Source organism: Cherax quadricarinatus, unplaced genomic scaffold (genome assembly GCF_038502225.1).
Source record: "Cherax quadricarinatus isolate ZL_2023a unplaced genomic scaffold, ASM3850222v1 Contig89, whole genome shotgun sequence".
Classification (NCBI taxonomy): Eukaryota; Metazoa; Arthropoda; class Malacostraca; order Decapoda; family Parastacidae; genus Cherax; species Cherax quadricarinatus.
In genome coordinates this window covers 6,750-25,823 of record NW_027195115.1, presented here as the reverse complement: position 1 = coordinate 25,823, position 19,074 = coordinate 6,750, and the positions used below count along the sequence as shown (strand labels likewise).

Genomic DNA, 19,074 nt, shown 5'->3' with positions numbered 1-19,074 from the left:
CCTAGAAAATGTACAGAGAACCTTCACAGCGCGCATAACGGAGATAAAACACCTCAATTACTTGGAGCGCTTAAAGTTCCTGAACCTGTATTCCCTGGAACGCAGGCGGGAGAGATATATGATTATATACACCTGGAAAATCCTAGAGGGACTAGTACCAAACTTGCACACGAAAATCACTCACTGGACAAGCACCTAAAGTCGGTACCTGACCAGCCGGGCTGTGGCTCGTACATTGGATTGCGTGCAGCCAGCAGTAACAGCCTGGTTGACCAGGCTCTGTTCCACCAGGAGGTCTGGTTACAGACCGAGCCGCGGGGGCGTTGACCCCCGGAACTCTCTCCAGATAAACTCCAGGTAATACATTCCCCTCTTTGTTCCCATGGAAAAAGTTCTTTGTTTCCAGACTCCTCAGTGCACCACTCACCTTTCTCCCATTCATCAATTCTATGATTCACCTCATTTTTCTTAGATCCATCTGCTGACATGTCCACTCCCAAATATCTCAGTACATTCACCTCCTCCATTCTCCTCCCTCCCATCTTTTCAATCCTTTATTTTTTTTTATCCTCATCACCTTGTTCTTTCCCATATTAATAATTTTCTTCTTTTACATACCCTACCAAACTCATCCACCAACCTCTGCAACTTCTCTTCAGAATCTCCCAAAAGCACAGTGTCATCACCAAAAAGCAACTGTGACAACTCCCACTTTATGTTAGATTATTTAGCTTTCAATCCCACACCCCTAAATTCTACCAATATAACGACATTTGTCTTTGCAAACATACAGGGTCTAAAGCCATTAAGAAACAACAAAATTCCTTTCATCAAGCGACTGCTCATGGAGTCAAATGCAATGTTTGCAGCATTCACAGAAACCCACATAAAGGATCACTATGACAACGAAATATGGATCCCAGCTTACAACCTATTTCGATGCGACAGACTCAACAGGCATAAAGGGGAGGTTGGTCTGTATGTCACAGAGTCGCTCATTTGCACAGAACTACTAAACACTTTAAATGATGTAGTTGAAGTTTTGGCGGTAAAGACTGAAAATCCAAACCTTGTCATTGTGGTAGTATATAAACCTCCAGATGCAACTTCCCAGCAATTCCAGGAGCAGCTTGAGAAAATTGACCACTGTCTGGAAAATCTCCCAACTCCTGTCCCAAACATCTTACTACTAGGAGGTTTCAACCTGAGACACCTGTACTCGTGGTGCCCCTGCTGGGTGAGATGTTATCAACAAATTTTGTTGAAATAAGAAAAAGTTTTGAAGTGAGATTAATAAGTTGAGAAAGCCTAGGGAAAGAATGGATTTGTTAGTTAAAAATATGAGAAGAAAGTTGTTAGAGGTATTGCGAAGATGAAGGGAATATTTTGTGGGATTGTTAAATGAGGATAGGGAAGCTGTGATTTCGTGTATTGAGCAGAGAGGAATAACATCTTGTAGGAGTGAGGAAGAGCCAGTTGTAGGTATGGGGGAAGTGCATGAGGCAGTGGATAGAATGAAAGGGGATAAAACAGCTGGAATTGATGGGATAAAGATAAAAAAGTTAAAAGCAGGGTGGGGAAGGGATATAGTTTTGAAATGGTTAGTTTGTTTATTTAATAAATGTTTAGAAGAGGGTAAGGTTCCTAGGGATCAGCAGAAAGCATGCATATTTTCTTTTGTATAAAGGCAAAGGGGACAAAAGAGAGAGTAAAACTTATAAGGGAATAATAATAATAATAATAATAATAATAATAATAATAATAATAATAATAATAACAGTAATAATAAAAATATTTATTTTGACTTGATACATGTATGTACAAAGAAGTATAATAGTAGGGTGTACATGCTAAAAGCCCTTTTATTTGGAGAGCATTTCAGACAAAATTAACTTAAGATTAATAGGGCAATAATAGTACATATGGTCATTAGATACGTTACGATGAATACAAGAGAATTGTGTACTCTATTAGGTCATGCTATATGGGTTCAATAAGGCTTGTAGAGAAAATTTACAAACATTCAATTAGGCAGATACAATGGAGTGCTTAACGTTTGAGATGAATACAGATATTGAGAGCAAGTATATACTGATTATATAATAAGCCTGTTAAGTATCCCTGGCAAAGTTATTACCAAAAGAATTAAGAGTAAGACGGAGAGCAGATTAGCAGATGAACAAGGCGGCTTTAGGAAGGGGAAGGGGTGTGTAGACCAAATATTTACAGTGAAACATATAGGTGAACAGTATTTAGATAAGGTAAAGAGGTTTTTATGGCATTTATGGATTTGGAAAAGGCATATGATAAGAGTGGATAGGGAGGCAATGTGACAGATGTTGCAAATGTATGGAACAGGAGGAAGGTTACTGATAGTGAAGAGTTTTTATGAAGATAGTGAGGCTCAGGTTAGAGTATGTAGGAGGGAGATTATTTCCCAGTAAAAGTAGGCCTTAGACAGGGATGTGTGATGTCACCATGGTTGCTCAATAAATTTATAGATGAGGTTGTAAAAGAAGTGTATGTTCAGGTTAAAAGATAAAGAATACAAAGTGGGAGTTGTCACAGTTACTCTTTGCTGATGACACTGTGCTTTTAGGAGAATGCGAAGAGATCCTGCACGAGTTTTGCAGGGTGTGTAAAATGAAATTACATGTAAAAGTGAATATAGGATTATTATTATTATAATCAAAAAGAAGTGCTAAGCCATAAGGGCTATACGGCACTGCAGGGGTAGGGAAGGAAGCGAGGGTACTGGGCGGTAGAAAGGGGGGAGGGATGATTAGTAGGTTACAGAAAACAGCGGGGAAGGGGATAGTGCGGGGGTAGAGGGCAGCAAGAGATTGAGGTAGAAAGGTCTGAAGGTATCATCATCAGAGTTTGTGAAGTAAGCCAGCTGCTGTCAAAAAGTCAATGAGAGAGTCCGGATGAAAGGTGGGTCCATCAGCGAGAAGGGAAGGTAAAGAGAGAGCAGCAGAGCGAAGACGACGTTGGAGGTATATTCTGCGTGCTCGTTGATAAAGTGGGCAGTCTAATAGAATGTGGCTGACCGATAATGGAACCTGACAATTCTCACAGAGAGGAGCAGGGCGCCTCTCCATGAGATATCCATGAGCAAGACGAGTATGTCCAATGTGAAGACGGGAGAGAGTAGTCTCCCAACCTCGACACTGGTGACAAGAAGACAGCCAGTAACCAATACTCGGTTTAATAGATTGAAGTTTGCTACTGAGCAGCGCGGACCAATGTTGTTGCCAACGGGTGTGAAGGTGGGTAGCTATTGCAGCAAAATAGTTCGTAAATGGAACACCTCTATATGAAATGGGTAAGTCATGTACTGCTGACCGTGCAGCAGTGTCTGCCTGTTCATTGCCCTGTACGTCAACATGACCAGGGACCCAACAAAAAACAATATCTTTATGCTTGGTAAAGATGCGGTGTAGCTAAAGTTGGATACAGAGAACTAGGGGGTGAGGTGTATCAAATTTCTGTATAGCCTGTAAAGCACTAAGGGAGTCTGAGACAACCACAAATGATGACACAGGCATAGATGTAATACGGATAACTGCTGCAAGAATGGCATACAATTCAGCAGTAAAAATACTAGCCGAAGATAGTAAATGCCCTCGTACGACACTGTCCGGAAACACTGCTGCAAATCCTATGCCTTCAGAAGATTTAGAGCCATATGTGTGCACTGCAATGGCATGAGAATGAGAGTGGAAGTGGTCAAGAAAAAGAGAGCGGGAAGCTACAGTAGACAATTGGGCCTTTGAGCATGGAAGTGAGAAAGAACAGACTCGAACAGCTGGAACTTCCCAAAGGGGTAGGGAAAAATGAGATGCTACATGAACATAGAAAGGTGGTAATTGAAGAGAAGACAAGACCAAATGTAGGCGAAGAGAGAAGAGATGGAGCAAACAGGGGCGGCGAACAAATAAAGAATGTCAACTAATATCGGTGACCATTCTATAAATGGAAGGATTGAGGAGATCACGAGAGCGTACATAGTAGCGAAGGCAATGGGCATCACGGCAATCGAATAAGGATGGAACTTTCGCTTCTGCATATCATAATCAAAAAGAAGCGCTAGGCCACAAGGGCTATACAGCTCGCTTCTGCATAGACGCTCTCAACAGGGTAAGAGCAAAAAGCACCAAGGCATAAACGTAATCCTTGGTGATGAACAGGGTTAAGGCTAGAGAGAGTAGCAGGAGAGGCCACTGAATAGATCTGGCCACCATAATCAAGCTTCGATAAAATGAGGGCTGAATGTAGGCGAAAGAGAGTTCGACGATCAGCTCTCCATGAAAGATGAGCAAGGGTTTTAAGAAGGTTCAGCCAGCTGTGACAAGTTGTCTTCAGAGAGGTTATGTGAGGTTTCCAGGATAACCTACGGTCAAAGAGGAGGCCTAGAAACCTGACTGTATCACGAACAGGTATACGGGTGCCATAGAGGTATCAAGGATGATCGGAGATGACAGAGTGTCTAGTGAAAGTAATTTTTCGAGTTTTGGTACTGGAAAATTTAAACCCATGTGTGGTGGCCCAATTGGAAACACGGTCGACTGCATGCTGGAGAGAAACTGTAATGAGGTGACAGTCAGCGCCTGCACAGGCAATAGCGAAGTCATCAACATAGAGTGATGACCAAATATTGAATGGAAGACTAGAGGCCAAATCATTTATAGCAAGGAGAAAAAGTGTTGTGCTCAGAACACATCCCTGGGGGACACCTTCAGCTTGGATAAAGTCCGGGGAGAGCACATTATTAACCCGAACACGGAAATGTATGTCAGTCAAAAAGTTCTTAAGGAAGGATGGTAGATTGCCTCAGAGGCCTAAGGAGTGGGCTTGGGCCAAAATATTATACCTCCAAGTTGTATCATATGCCTTCTCAAGGTCAAAAAATATGGCAATAACTGAGTGGTTATTCGCAAAGGCATTATGAATATACGTATCCAAGTGTAGTAAGGGGTCTATGGTAGAACGACCCTTACAAAAGCCATATTGACGAGTGGAGAGACTGTTGTGTGTCTCTAAATACCACACTAAACGTCTATTTACCAGGCGTTCCATCACTTTGCAAACTGCACTGGTAAGAGCAATGGGACGATAGTGAGAGGCTTCATGTCCCGTAGTACCCGGTTTGCGGAAAGGGAGAACAATGGCAGATTTCCACAGCTGTGGAAGAACTCCTCGTGACCAAATAAGATTGAAAAGGCATAATAGGACTGCAAGGGCTGACTGATGTAAATGTTGTAGCATACGAATATGAATGTCGTCGGGCCCAGCTGCCGATGATCGGCAAGCTGAGAGTGTTGCCTCCAGTTCCTGAAGTGTAAAAGGCACATTATACTGTTCTTCTCTGAGAGAAGAAAAGTCCAAGGGTGCTAACTCTCTGGCAGACTTTGAGAAAAGAAACGAGGGGCATAGATGGAGCCCCTGAGAAATACAGACCAGATGATTGCTAATTTCATTGGCAACATCTAGTGGGTTTGCTATATCAACACCGGCAACCCGCAGAACAGGAGCCGGGTCAGGAGAATATTTACCACTCAGTTTTCGTACTTTTTTCCAGACTGCACTCATAGAGGAAGCAGAGGTGATGGTGGAGACATAATCTCGCCAGCAAGTGCGTTTAGCGTCACGGATGACACGGCGAGCGATCGCACGCTTCTGTTTAAAATCAAGGAGTCGCTCTGTGGTTCTATTGTACCGGTACCTGCCCCATGCAGCGCGTTTCAAACGTACTGCACGAGCACAAGCAGGAGACCACCAAGGCACGCATTTCTGAGAATGCCTGCCCGAAGTTTGGGGTATAGAATGAGAAGCTGCGGTGAAAACGGAGGACGAGAAGAGGTGTAAAAGCTCATCGATGGAGGACGAAGAAGGAACCTCTTTAAAAACAGTTAGGTGTGAGTAAAGGTTCCAATTTGCCCGATTAAATTGCCAGCGTGGGGTGCGAAGAGGTGGCGAATATGAAGGGGAAGTAAGAATGATTGGGAAATGATCACTGTCATGTAAGTCCGGGAGAACAGACCAAGTGAAGTCTAATGCGGCGGAGGAAGAGCAGACTGAGAGATCGATGCAAGAGAGAGTATGAGTCCGAGGATCAAAATGGGTGTGAGTACCTGTATTTAAAACATGGAGGGGGTGGGTGGCAAGAAAAGCCTCTAACTGAATTCCACGGGAATCACAGTGAGACCCCCCCAGAGGAAATGGTGGGCATTAAAATCACCAAGTAACAGAATCGGTGGCGGTAATGACGAAACAAGGAAGGCAAAATCCGGAATAGATAATGCCCGAGAAGGAGAGAGATATAAAGAACAGAGCGTATACCACCTATGTAAGTGGATACGGGCTGCTGTGTAATGCAGCGAAGTATGAACAAATAGCTGATGGTACGGAATATCAGTGCGGAGAAGAAGGGCACTTTCATTAAAGGTCCCATCAGGAAAAGGATCTGAAGAATACAATAAATTATAGCCTGAGATGTGAGAAATAACAGCAGAGTGTAATTTTGGTTCCTGTAAGCAAACACCAACAGGGGCAAACTGGGAGAGTAACATCTGAAGCTCACCCCGATTACCCCTGAGGCCGCGTATATTCCACTGTAAATAGGCCATGATTGGCAATGATAAAGATACTTGAAATCCACAGGTAAGGGTTCCTACGGACTAGAAGGGTTAGAAAAGTCCACATGCGGAGGCAGTGGAAAACGTTCAAGCAGCGAAGGAACGGTGCGCTGTGAAGAAAGGAGTTGCGCAGATGGAGCAGAGGAGAGAGAAAGAGCGGAAGGTGGATCAGTGTCCATTGATGGTTTGGTCTCTGCAATATATTCAGAGATTGCTTCAAGTGTTTCGGAATTCAGAGATGTCGTATGGGAGACAATATTGGGAATGGTAGGGGGAGGATGAGTAAAGATTGGAACTGTATTGGACTGTACCAAGGTAGGGGGGGGGCGAAAGGGTGGAGGGAACTGGAGAAGCGTGGCAGGGGACAGAAGAGGCAGGAACCTGGGAGGTGGCAGAAGAGGAAGAAACTTGGGAGGGAACAGGGGAGGAAGGTACAGTACGAGGAGGAGGGTGAACCTCTACACTTGTAACTGAGCCAGTGAGAGGGGAAGAACCAGGGACAGAGACAGGGAGGGTAAAATGAGGAGGTGGAAGATGGGTAGGAGGTGTTAACGGACCTTTTTTTGACTTTTGAGAAGTAGAGGGACGATTGGGAGGAGGTGTCGTACGAGGTCTCGTCGATACTGAGGCTTGTGAGAGAGAACTCGAAGAAGCGAGATTAGACTGAGGCGTTGAAGTAGGGACGTCTGAGCCGAGGACAGCAAAAGGATTAGATACAGGAGTGATTATGGGAGAGGTAACCACAGAGGTGGGTGTAGAAGATGGGATACCAGAAGTGGGGGGACGTTTTGAAACACGGGAATAAGAAACACGTGGGAGTCTCCCTTGGAGGCGGAGATGAGAAACTGCCATGGCATAAGGGAGACCTTCTGTCTCTTTGAGGTAACGGATTTCCCGCTCGTTTAAATAGACCTGACAACGGCGAGAGTACGAAGGGTGAGCCTCATGACAGTTAAGGCAAGAGGGAGATCGATTGCAAGACGTATTAGAATGGTCATCAGCACCACAGACTGGGCATTCGGCGATAGATCTGCAATATTTCGCTGGATGGCCAAATCGCCAGCAATTTCTACACTGTTGTGGTGTAGGGATCACCTTTCGAACTTGTAACCGATGTCCTGCTATATAAACTGAGGATGGGAGTTCTCGGCTGTCAAAAGTTAAACGAGCCACATTGCTAGGGTATCGTCTCCGCCCACGGGCAGGAAGAACGTAAGTGTCTACCTTGAGGATTGGGAGATCTTGGAGTTCCAGCTGTTCTAGAATGTCAGTGCCACATGTCTGGAAATTTTGTTGAACTATGGTATGGGGCAGAATGACGGTACCACTACAAGAATTGAGGGAATGATGTTTTTCAAGAGTGACAGGAACAGTATCGATATGGGAAAGACGAGAGAGCTCATGAGCCTGGGTAGCATTCTGTACGGTAATGATGCGCGTACCACTCTTAAGAGCATGAAAAGAAATATCTTTACCAACATGGCGTAGGAGTGCCTTGCCAATACTATGGTCAGAAAGATAGGCAGTAGAGGAAGTTGGTCGTAAAGTGAAGAATTTAGTCCATTGTTCAGTCTGAAACTGAGCGTGGAAAGGTAGTGAAGGACGTGTCGATCGTTTCTGAGAAGAACGAGAAGGTGGAGAAGTATCATCAGCAGGTAATTGTCATTGGCGTTTAGGCGTGGGACCAGAGTTGGTCCGACGTGGAACGGGTCGGCGATTTGAAAATTGCCGCACCGTAGATGGAGAGGCCGGAAGCATAGTCAGAGGAGAGCGAAGGTCTGATAAATCGAAGGAGTCAGTCGAGGCCTCAGTACCTGAAGCGGGTGAAGAAACAGCACCGGCAATAGGTACAGAGGCATGAGGAATGTCTGAAGAGTGGTCCAAAGACGAGGCGGGGTCAGAACGGGGTGTGGAATCAAGAAGGGGCCCGGGGGTACCAGGTTCATGGACTAGGGCTGCCATGGTTAGGTTACTTCTTTCTTTTTGTTTTTAAGAAAAAAAAAAAGAAAGAAGAAAAGAAAATAAAAATAAAAAAAAGAATAAAAAAAGGGGGGACCGGGGAGGGATAGTTCCTAGGAGGAATGAAAGGGCCAGAAATCTCCCTCCGCGCCCAAGAGGACCTCAGCACCGCAAGTAGCGCAGATGCAGCATGGAACCCGTGCCATACCCTACCCATCATGCTAGTAAACTAACAATCCGGGATAGCAACCTCACATCTGCCGAGCTACCTCGGTGGACAAAAGAGAGGGCGGCCGGATATCCGCCACAAAGCATACCTCCTTCGGCCACCACCCCCGGAATCCGAAAGGTGGCTTCCAGAGATACACTCGTCGCCCGAAAGACACCCAAAGCTACTCCGGGATACTGGAGAGGGATCGGGACATCCCCAGGCGATCCAGATTCCACGGCAAACTACGCCACCACTAAGAACCTCAACGGAATGGGATGGACCCCGGTATCCTTTCCCCTACCTAGGAACTAGCGCGCCTGTGGGAGAAATCCCAAAGGACAAAAAGAGGAAGGGCAAAAGGGAGGGGTGGGGAGGAGGAGGAGGAAAGGAAAAAGGGGAGGATGGGGAGGATGGGATAATTATAATTATAATTATAATTATAATCAAAAAGAAGCGCTAAGCCACAAGGGAGAGGAGGATGGGATAGGGGAGGGGAGATTGGGGGGTAATTAGGTTCGGTCTGAGGAAGAAGACTGATAGGTCTAATTCCTCAGACCAAGAGCCTCTTCACCACGCCAAGGAGCCCCCCTTGAAGAGGACCACTGACGTGAATATAATGATCATTGACATGACTGAGGTTCACTCTAATACAGTTGCTCCTTGCTTTATATTTTGACTTTTTGATGGTGTAATAGTGATGTATGTTCTGTATTGTTCACTTATTACTGTCAGAGGAACTTGTGTTCTTTTATTTCCAGTACTGATATTCAGTTACAGTAATTACTTGTTCATTTATTTAGTGGCAGTAGTTATTTATATCATGTAGGTATGCCTCTGGGAAGACAGTGTTGGAGTGAATGATGATGAAAGTGTTTCTTCTTTCTTTTGGGTCACCCTTCCTTGATAGGAAATGGTAGATGCATTAATACTTAGAATTATTTTTGTAACATATCTGTATTCTACTTACGATATTTTCAACTTACGATGGGTTCTTCAGAATGTAACCCCACCATAAGTAAAACTAAATGATTATAACTATGACCACGTTTTTTTAAAGGGGGTGGACCGATAAGCCAGTGGAAGGCCTCAGTCACATGACCAAAAGCTCAAATGGCAGGTCATCATTTGATTAAAACCCACATCAGGAAACACTTGTCCTATTTCTTGGCAAATCTTACCTAACCATCGTAAGTCGAGAACCACCTGCAGTTTAAATGGCAGAATTGAGGAACATGAAGCAACAATCACTGATGTGAATGTGGGTTGATTATGGGGTCTTTTTCAGGGAGCACACTCGTCGTTGTTTCACTCAGATATGACTGATTCTGTGGAGAAAATCCCCTTTTCATCAGCCTCACAAATGAGGTCAGTAAGTCTCGTGTTCAGAATTTCATTCTGACCAGAACATAGTTCTTCAAGCATGGGCTTAAATGTGTGGTGAAATGCATTTTTAATGAGAAACTCTCCAATTGGCTTTTGAAGAAAAGGGATAAATAACTTTACCATTCCTAGCTTTATGCCATCAACAACTACTTTGACCGGTAAGAGAAAAGACTTGTCTAGGCATGAAGGCTGTGGTGCTTTGACAGGATTACTGGTGCTCAGTGTTCCTAAACTCGTAATACAGGCAAGGAAGAACCCTACAGTGAAAGCCCTCTCCCAATCTAGTTCAAATTGTTCGTAGCTCCAGCTGGCAGCAGGTGAGCCCATCTTAGCAGCAAGCTTAGTGAAGGTAGAATGGTAGAGGTGCAGCAGGTGATCTAGATGAGCATTCCTGACAGTGCGAGTAGTGGACGTGTAGAGGAGATACTGTAGGTCAAGCACCGGATTGCCCCAGATACTGTTGCCCCAGTCAATGATTTTTAATGCTTCGATTTCTTGATGGCTTTCATGTGCCTGGGAAACCCTCTGGCTTGCAAGTGTCCTTGAGATGTGGCCTTCCTGCGAGTCCTTGTGAATTGCCTGTGAATCTTCATGGCCTGCAAGTATTTGCGAGTCCTTATGACTTGCCTGTGAGTCCTCATGACTTGCCTGTGCCACTGGGCTCTTGTATTTGTACATTATATTATTAATCCAATAATCTCCATGAATCAAACATGTGATCCTTTCTCCGTCCAGCAGTATTGCTAAATATTTATCTAATAAATTCTGTTTACATGCTTCAAGTCTTCGTGTGACATCCTTCTTGTCGTCCAGAGTTCTAAAAAATGTAATGATAATATCTATCACAGCAGCTACTATTGGTTTAACAAACTTCAGCTGCTCGGAAGTGGACTGAAAGCAAGGGTATTTACCACGGAAATCTTTCTCCTTATAGAACGCATGTGAAAGGGCGTGAACTCTGGAAATGTGTTCTATACAGACCTTAAGATGCTCAAAATCCAGCCCCTTACGCTTGTCAACAGTGTTGTATCCCTGGATTTTTATGTTTTCCATTAGTAAAACATTTTCATTACCAGCACATCGTCCATAGATCAAATGTGGGATGGATATTCCAGGCTCGTCAGGGGCTCTGTCTGCCTGGAACTCATTGAGTTCTTTAATTATCTTTGTATATATCAAGTATTCCTTCTGGCCGGTATTCATCCACTTGTCTATCTCGCGATTCATTAAATCCAAACTGTAGAACTTTGCCACCAAGTGGTGGACGATGGTACTGTCAGGTGAGGCAGGTGAACTGTCTGGTGAGGCAGGTGAACTGTCTGGTGAGGCAGGTGAGCCATCTTGTAACACAGGTGAAGCACCTTGCGATGCAGGTGCTTCACCTACCATCACCTTCACCCAAACGTCAAGCAACACCAACTCAGAGTGGAATGCATCACCTGGACCAGCACCTGAAACAAAAAATAAGGAACATAAACAATCTTATCCTAGTTGAGCCTCTCCATTACTGTGCAAAAACAGAAAACAGCTTAAATGTGTGCAAAAAAAAAAAAAAAAAAAATTACACGTTAGTTCTCAAAATAATTTCCAAATGTTAATTTTCGAAATTTAAATGACGTGCAATTACAGCAGATGTATTTAAAAAAATACAGACTGTTCGTATTTTTTCAGCTTAATTATGGGTTTAGAACTTAATGATTATAACAATTAACTGCATAAACAAGTGACAGCTCTGGGTAGGTATAAATGTAAGCTGGAGGACTACATGGGTGTGAGCTGGACCTGCCTAGCATGGGCCAGTAGACCTACTACAGTATGAGTTGGACCTGCCTAGCATGGGCCATTAGACCTACTACAGTATAAGTTGGACCTGCCTCGCATGGGCCAGTAGACCTACTACAGTGTGAGTTGGACCTGCCTTTTTAGGGAAATGCTACAAGCTAATTCAGAGAGTAAATAATGGAATGTAATGGGACTTATCTTGAAAGACAGCTCTCACCTACACAGCCGTCCCTGAAGGCGATGTCTTGAGAAGTTGTCGTATGCGCTCCCTAAGAGCTGTGTGAAAAAATGTTGTATAAGTATAATTACCCTTAGAGGGTGTTGTGTCAGTATTTCAGTAACTGAATACTGATGGGAATCTATACTTACTTGTGATGGGCTAAAAAGCACACCTATAACCGAGTGTACGGTACATCCAGAGACGAATGAACTAGCTATCTGCTGTGCAGCTGATCTGACTAGTAACATTCATGACTAGACCTACCTGGGTATCTGTATCGGACACATATTGAACTCGGCTATCGGTGTCTTGATTGAAGCAGACATATTCTTTGAAGAATGTCACACTACACTCGTCAGGATCGCAACACTCGTTGTTACACTCTGTTTATCAAGTATTGTTTATTATTCAGTCTTATTACTAAAGAAGCTGTTTACACTTCTCTGTATCTGCTGTGTCTATTGAGATACTTTTATGTACAAAAACGCGTGGATCAGTGTTCTTTATTCATTATCCTGGCATTAATGTTTCCCTTGGCAGGGTTAAAAGTCGAAGATTGAGACACTTATGCAGCATATGGGTATCTTGTTCAACCTTTGGACGAAGACCTACTTCGACTAGTGGATGGTACCACTATGACCCCGCCTCCGCCTGCTTCACCTCACCTCACTACAGTACATAAGCCACGTCTACGGCCCTATGCTGTACATTCTACAAGATTGATGGACTGAACACATCGACTCCAGGCTGAGGGACTGATTACCTCATACTCCTCCTCTCCTTACTCCTTCCTCTTTGTATTGGACTGATGAAGCCACTGTGTGGCGAAACGTTTCCTGAATAAAGATACCCATATGCTGCATAAGTGTCTCAATCTTCAACTTGTCGGTTTTTCAAACCATTCATCACAAGGGTTAAAAGTCATTTGAGCTATAATGTCCATCGTCGCACCTCGCTTTCCCCCAGCTACAAAGGAAAGGTTGACAGAGTATACTTCCCCTGCTTGCCAAACTTCCACCAGGAAGCAAAGCAGAATTCTTGATTTCGAAATAAGTCTCAATCACTTAGAGTTCATTATGTCCCATATGTGAATAAAGTGAGGTAGAAGTTTCCCTGCACCTATCCCGTTGCGGTACAGAGATTACTCTCGTCAGCTCTCACTGGTTCCAACACTGGTCTCTTGCAAGGAGTCACATGACCTACGACTGGTACACACTGGTTAAACATCTGCTTGTAATTACTTGATTTGGAAGTAAACAAGATGCTTGCCCCTTCTGAGAGGGCTGGGCCCCTCAGGGCTGAAAAGGGCTGATATCCCCCTTCTGGAGAAAATTTCTTCACATGCCTAGCATAGGCCAGAAGACCTACTACAGTGTGAGTTGGACCTGTATAGCATGGGCCAGTAGACCTATTACAGTTTTGAGTTGAACCTGCCTAGCATGGGCCACTAGACCTACTACAATGTCAGTTGGACCTGCATAGCATGGGCCAGTAGACCTACTACAGTGTGAGTTGGACCTGCCTAGCATGGGCCAGTAGACCTATTACAGCATGAATTGGACCTGCTTAGCATGGGCCAGTAGACCTACTACAGTGTGAGTTAGACCTACCTAGCATAGGCCACTTAACCTATTACAGTGTGACTTGGACCTGCCTAGCATGGGCCAGTAGACCTACTACAGTGTGAGTTGGGCCTACTTACCATGGGCAGTAGACCTAATACAGTGCGAGTTGGACCTGCCTAGAATGAGCAAGTAGGCCTACTGCAGTGTGAGTTGGACCTGCCTAGCATAGGCCAGTAGACCTACTGCAGTGTGAGTTGGACCTACATAGCATGGGGCAGCAGACCTACTGCAGTGTGATTTGGACCTACCTAGCATGGGCCAGTAGACCTACTGCAATGAGTTAGACCTGCCTAGCATGGGCCAGTAGACCTACTACAGTGTGAGTTGAGCCTGCCTAGCATGGGCCAGTAGACCTATTACAGTGTGAGTTGGACCTGCCTAGCATGGGCCAGTAGATCTATTACAGCGTGAATTGGACCTGCCTAGCATGGGTCACTAGACCTACTACAGTGTGAGTTGGACCTGCCTAGCATGTCCCACTAGACCTGCTACAGTGTGAGTTGGACCTGCCTAGCATGTCCCACTAGACCTGCTACAGTGTGAGTTGGACCTGCCTAGCATGGGCAAGTAGGCCTACTGCAGTGTGACACCTGCCTAGCATAGGCCAGTAGACCTACTGCAATGTGAGTTGGACCTACCTAGCATGAGCCAGTAGACCTGCAGTGTGAGTTGGACCTGCCTAGCATGGGCCAGTAGACCTACTACAGTGTGAGTTGAACCTGCCTACAATGGACAAGTAGGCCTACTGCAGTGTGAGTGACACCTGCCTAGCATAGGCCAGTAGACCTACTGCAATGTGAGTTGGACCTGCCTAGCATGGGCCAGTAGACCTATTACAGCGTGAATTGGACCTGCCTAGCATGGGTCACTAGACCTACTACAGTGTGAGTTGGACCTGCCTAGCATGGGCCAGTAGATCTAATACAGTGTGAGTTGGAACTGCCTAGCATGTCCCACTAGACCTGCTACAGTGTGAGTTGGACCTGCCTAGCATGGGCAAGTAGGTCTACTGCAGTGTGAGTGACACCTGCCTAGCATAGGCCAGTAGACCTACTGCCATGTGAGTTGGACCTGCCTAGCATGGGCCAGTAGACCTACTGCAGTGTGAGTGGGACATGCCTAGCATGGGCCAGTAGACCTATTACGGTAGTTGAACCTGCCTACAATGGACAAGTAGGCCTACTGCAGCGTGAGTTGGACCTGCCTAGCATAGGCCAGTAGACCTACTGCAGTGTGAGTTGGACCTGCCTAGCATAGGCCAGTAGACCTACTGCAGTGTGAGTTGGACCTGCCTAGCATAGGCCAGCAGACCTACTACAGTGTGAGTTGAACCTGCCTAGCATGAGTCTGTGACTCATGCTAGGCAAGTGACTACTGTGTAGGTGACTGTGTAGGTGACTACTGTGTAGGTGACTACTGAGTAGGTGAGTACTGTGTAGGTAACTGTGTAGGTGACTGTAGGTGACTACTGTCGTGACTGTGTAGGTGACTACTGTGTAGGTGACTGTGTAGGTAACTGTGTGACTACTGTGTAGGTGACTACTGAGTAGGTAACTGTGTAGGTGACTACTGTGTAGGTGACTGTGTAGGTGACTACTGTGTAGGTGACTGTGTATATGACTATTGTGTAGGTGACTGTAGGTGACTGTGTAGGTGACTACTGTGTAGGTGACTGTAGATGACTACTGTGTAGGTGACTGTGTAGGTGACTGTGTAGGTGACTGTAGGTGACTGTAGGTGACTACTGTGTAGGTGACTGTGTAGGTGACTACTGTGTAGGTGACTGTAGGTGACTACTGTGGAGGTGACTGTGTGAATACTGTGTAGGTGACTGTGTGAATACTGTTTACCTGGAGTTTACCTGGAGAGAGTTCCGGGGGTCAACGCCCCCGCGGCCCGGTCTGAGACCAGGCCTCCTGGTGGATCAGAGCCTGATCAACCAGGCTGTTGCTGCTGGCTGCACGCAAACCAACATACGAGCCACAGCCCGGCTGATCCGGAACTGACTTTAGGTGCTTGTCCAGTGCCAGCTTGTAGGTGACTGCTGTGTAGGTGACTGTGTATATGACTACTGTGTAGGTGACTACAGTGTAGGTGACTGTAGGTGACTACTGTGTAGGTGGCTGTATATATGACTACTGTGTAGGTGACTACTGTGTAGGTGACTGTGTAGGTGACTACTGTGTTTACCTGGAGTTTACCTGAAGAGGGTTTTGGAGGGCTACTGTCACTACTGTGTAGGTGATTGTGTAGGTGTTTACTGTGTAGGTGATTACTGTGTAGATGACTGTGCAGGTGGCTGTGTAGGTGGTTGTGTAGGTGACTGTGTAGGTGACTACTGTGTAACTTACTGTGCAAGTGACTGTGTAGGTAACTACTTTGTAACTGACTACTGTGTAGGCGGCTACTGTGTAACTGACTACTGTGTAGGCGGCTACTGTGTAACTGACTACTGTGTAGGTGTCTGTGTGACTACTGTGTAGGTGTCTGTGCAACTTATTACTGTGTAGGTGACTGCAACTGACTACTGTGTAGGTGACTATGTAACTGACTACTGTGTAACTGAGTACTGTGTAGGTGACTGCTGTGTAGGTGACTTGTGTAACTGTGTGACTGCTGTGTAGGTGACTATTGTGTAACTGAATACTGTGTAACTGTGTAACTGTGTAGGTGACTATGTAACTGACTACTATGTAACTGACTATGTAACTGACTAGTATGTAACTGACTACTGTGAAACTGACTACTGTGTAGATGACTGCTGTGTTGGTGACTACTGTGTAGATGACTGCTGTGTTGGTGACTACTGTGTAGATGACTGCTGTGTTGGTGACTACTGTGTAGATGACTGCTGTGTTGGTGACTACTGTGTAGATGACTGCTGTGTTGGTGACTACTGTGTAGATGACTGCTGTGTTGGTGACTACTGTGTAGATGACTGCTGTGTTGGTGACTACTGTGTAGATGACTGCTGTGTTGGTGACTACTGTGTAGATGACTGCTGTGTTGGTGACTGCTGAGTTGGTGACTGCTGTGTTAGTGACTGCTGTGTTGGTAACTACTGTGTAGATGACTGCTGTGTTGGTGACTACTGTGTAACTGACTTCTATGTAGGTGACTTGTGTAACTGACTTGTGGAAACTTAATCAGTCCTAAAAAGTTCCACAGGGCAGATACGTCGTACGAGGAGCCCAACATGTCGCGGATGGAACGGCTGAGTTGGGTGGCCCTTACACCCACCCAAAACACACACATACAACCGGGTTGGCGAAGGTGGTTGGAAGGTACATTTTAATTGATAAATTTGCCCTTCAAGGAAGAAGTAGGTATTTTATACTGTATACTGTATATTGAGGCAACTGTATATAATAATAATGTAGACCTAAGACCTTAACACAGGTAGTAACAGACCGATAATGTAGGCAGACCCTAGGTTATGTTAGCTAGGGAGAACTGGCAGCCGAAGTTTGAATGTCGAGGCATGGGGTTTTGAGACCGCAGTGCCTTCTTCTTTGTCGAAACTCCGAACGAATCACACCACCTTAACATCAGGGCGGCGCCTCACGTGTTTACACATACTAGGTCCCGGGGAAATCTGGTGGAGGCACCTCGAAGTACCGTAGATGTCCTCCTCCGTCAAGCCCATACAGTAAGAAGATACCTCCCTTTCTCATTATTCTGGTCAGTTTCTGGGGGGAATTTGCGAGCGAGCTGAACTGTGGGTCTTTGTGCAGCTGGACGGCCAATGATCCGTACGTTCCTGCGTCTTCTCGTTGTTAAGCTTAGAAGCTAGTGTCACTTCCTGCATAGTTGTACTAGGGGATACTCACTCCTTTGGAAACAGGTTGCACGTGGTTCTGAGGGGAAATCCAGAGGGGGTAAAGCTTAGGGAGGTTGAAGACCGGGATATATTCTCCAACACCAAGTAAGTTAGTCCTTCATTCGTGCATGCAGGCAAAATTTCTCGCAACATCAGTCATTTATGGAAATCTGTCCTATAAGCCACTTGTGAGGCTGAGGTACCGACCTCAGGGCTCGGTGTCAACAGAGCTTGCCAGGGTAGACAACTCACATGGAGGCAGTCCAGACAAATTTTCACATGACTACTGTGTAACTGACTACTGCGTAGGTGACTACTACTACTACTACTACTACTACTACTACTACAGTGAATGTAGTAACGTCGTGTTGACCACAACTACTACTAACTAGGAGTGATAGTGAAGGTAGTAACGCCATGCTGACCAATATTACTACTAACCAGCAATGATAGTGAAGGTAGTAACGTCGTGTTGACCACTACTACTACTAACCAGTGGTGATAGTGAAGGTATTAACGTCGTGTTGACCACCACTACTACTAACCAGTGGTGATAATGAAGGTATTAACGTCGTTTTGACCACCACTACTACTAACCAGGAGTGACAGTGAAGGTAGTAACGTCGTGTTGACCACCACCACTACTACTTACCAGGAGCGATAGTGAAGGTAGTAACGTCATGTTGACCACTACTACTAGTAACCAGGGGTGAGAGTGAAGGTAGTAACGTCGTATTGACCACCATTACTACTAACCAGGGGTGATAGTGAAGGTAGTAACGTCATGTTGACCACTACTACTAATAACCATGGGTGATAGTGAAGGTAGTAACGTCGTGTTGACCACCATTACTACTAACCAGGGGTGATAGTGAAGGTAGTAACGTCATGTTGACCACTATTACTACTAACCAGGGGTGATAGTGAAGGTAGTAACGTCATGTTGACCACTACTACGAGTAACCAGGGGTCATAGTGAATGTAGTAACGTTGTGTTGACCGCTACTACTACTAACCAGGGGTGATAGTGAAGGTAGTAACGTCGTGTTGACCACCACTACTACTAACCAGGGGTGACAGTGAAGGTAGTAACGTCGTGACCACCACTGCTACTAACCAGGGATGATAGTGAAGGTAGTAACGTCTCGGTGATCACCACTACTAACAACCAGGGGTGATAGTGAAGGTAGTAACGTCGTGTTGGCCTCCAGTACTACTAACCAGGGGTGATAGTGAAGGTAGTAACGTCGTGTTGGCCACCACTACTACTTACCAGGGATGATAGTGAAGGTAGTAACGTCCTATTGGTCACTACTACTACTAACCACGGGTGATAGTGAAGGTAGTAACGTCTCGGTGATCACTACTGCTAACCAGGGGTGATAGTGATGGCAGTAACGTCCTATTGGTTATAGTACTACTAACCACGGGTGATA

The 19,074-nt window shown here is 45.3% G+C and overlaps 1 protein-coding gene across 1 annotated transcript; it reads right to left on the bottom strand.

Moving 5' to 3' along the window:
* Positions 1-8,720: 8,720 nt before the first annotated feature.
* Positions 8,721-18,681, bottom strand: LOC128700932 (uncharacterized). The gene is made up of 2 exons (XM_070080034.1): positions 18,655-18,681; positions 8,721-11,642 (listed from the first exon to the last, which is right to left on the bottom strand). Exon 2 carries the CDS (start codon positions 11,578-11,580, stop codon positions 10,114-10,116), a length of 1,467 nt encoding a protein of 488 aa, XP_069936135.1. The 5' UTR covers positions 11,581-11,642; positions 18,655-18,681; the 3' UTR covers positions 8,721-10,113.
* Between the last annotated feature and the right edge of the window lie 393 nt (positions 18,682-19,074).

Coding starts and splice junctions, on each gene's coding strand:
- LOC128700932 (XM_070080034.1), bottom strand. CDS start 11,580: ATGGTAGGTGAAGCACCTGCATCGCAAGGTGCTTCACCTGTGTTACAA.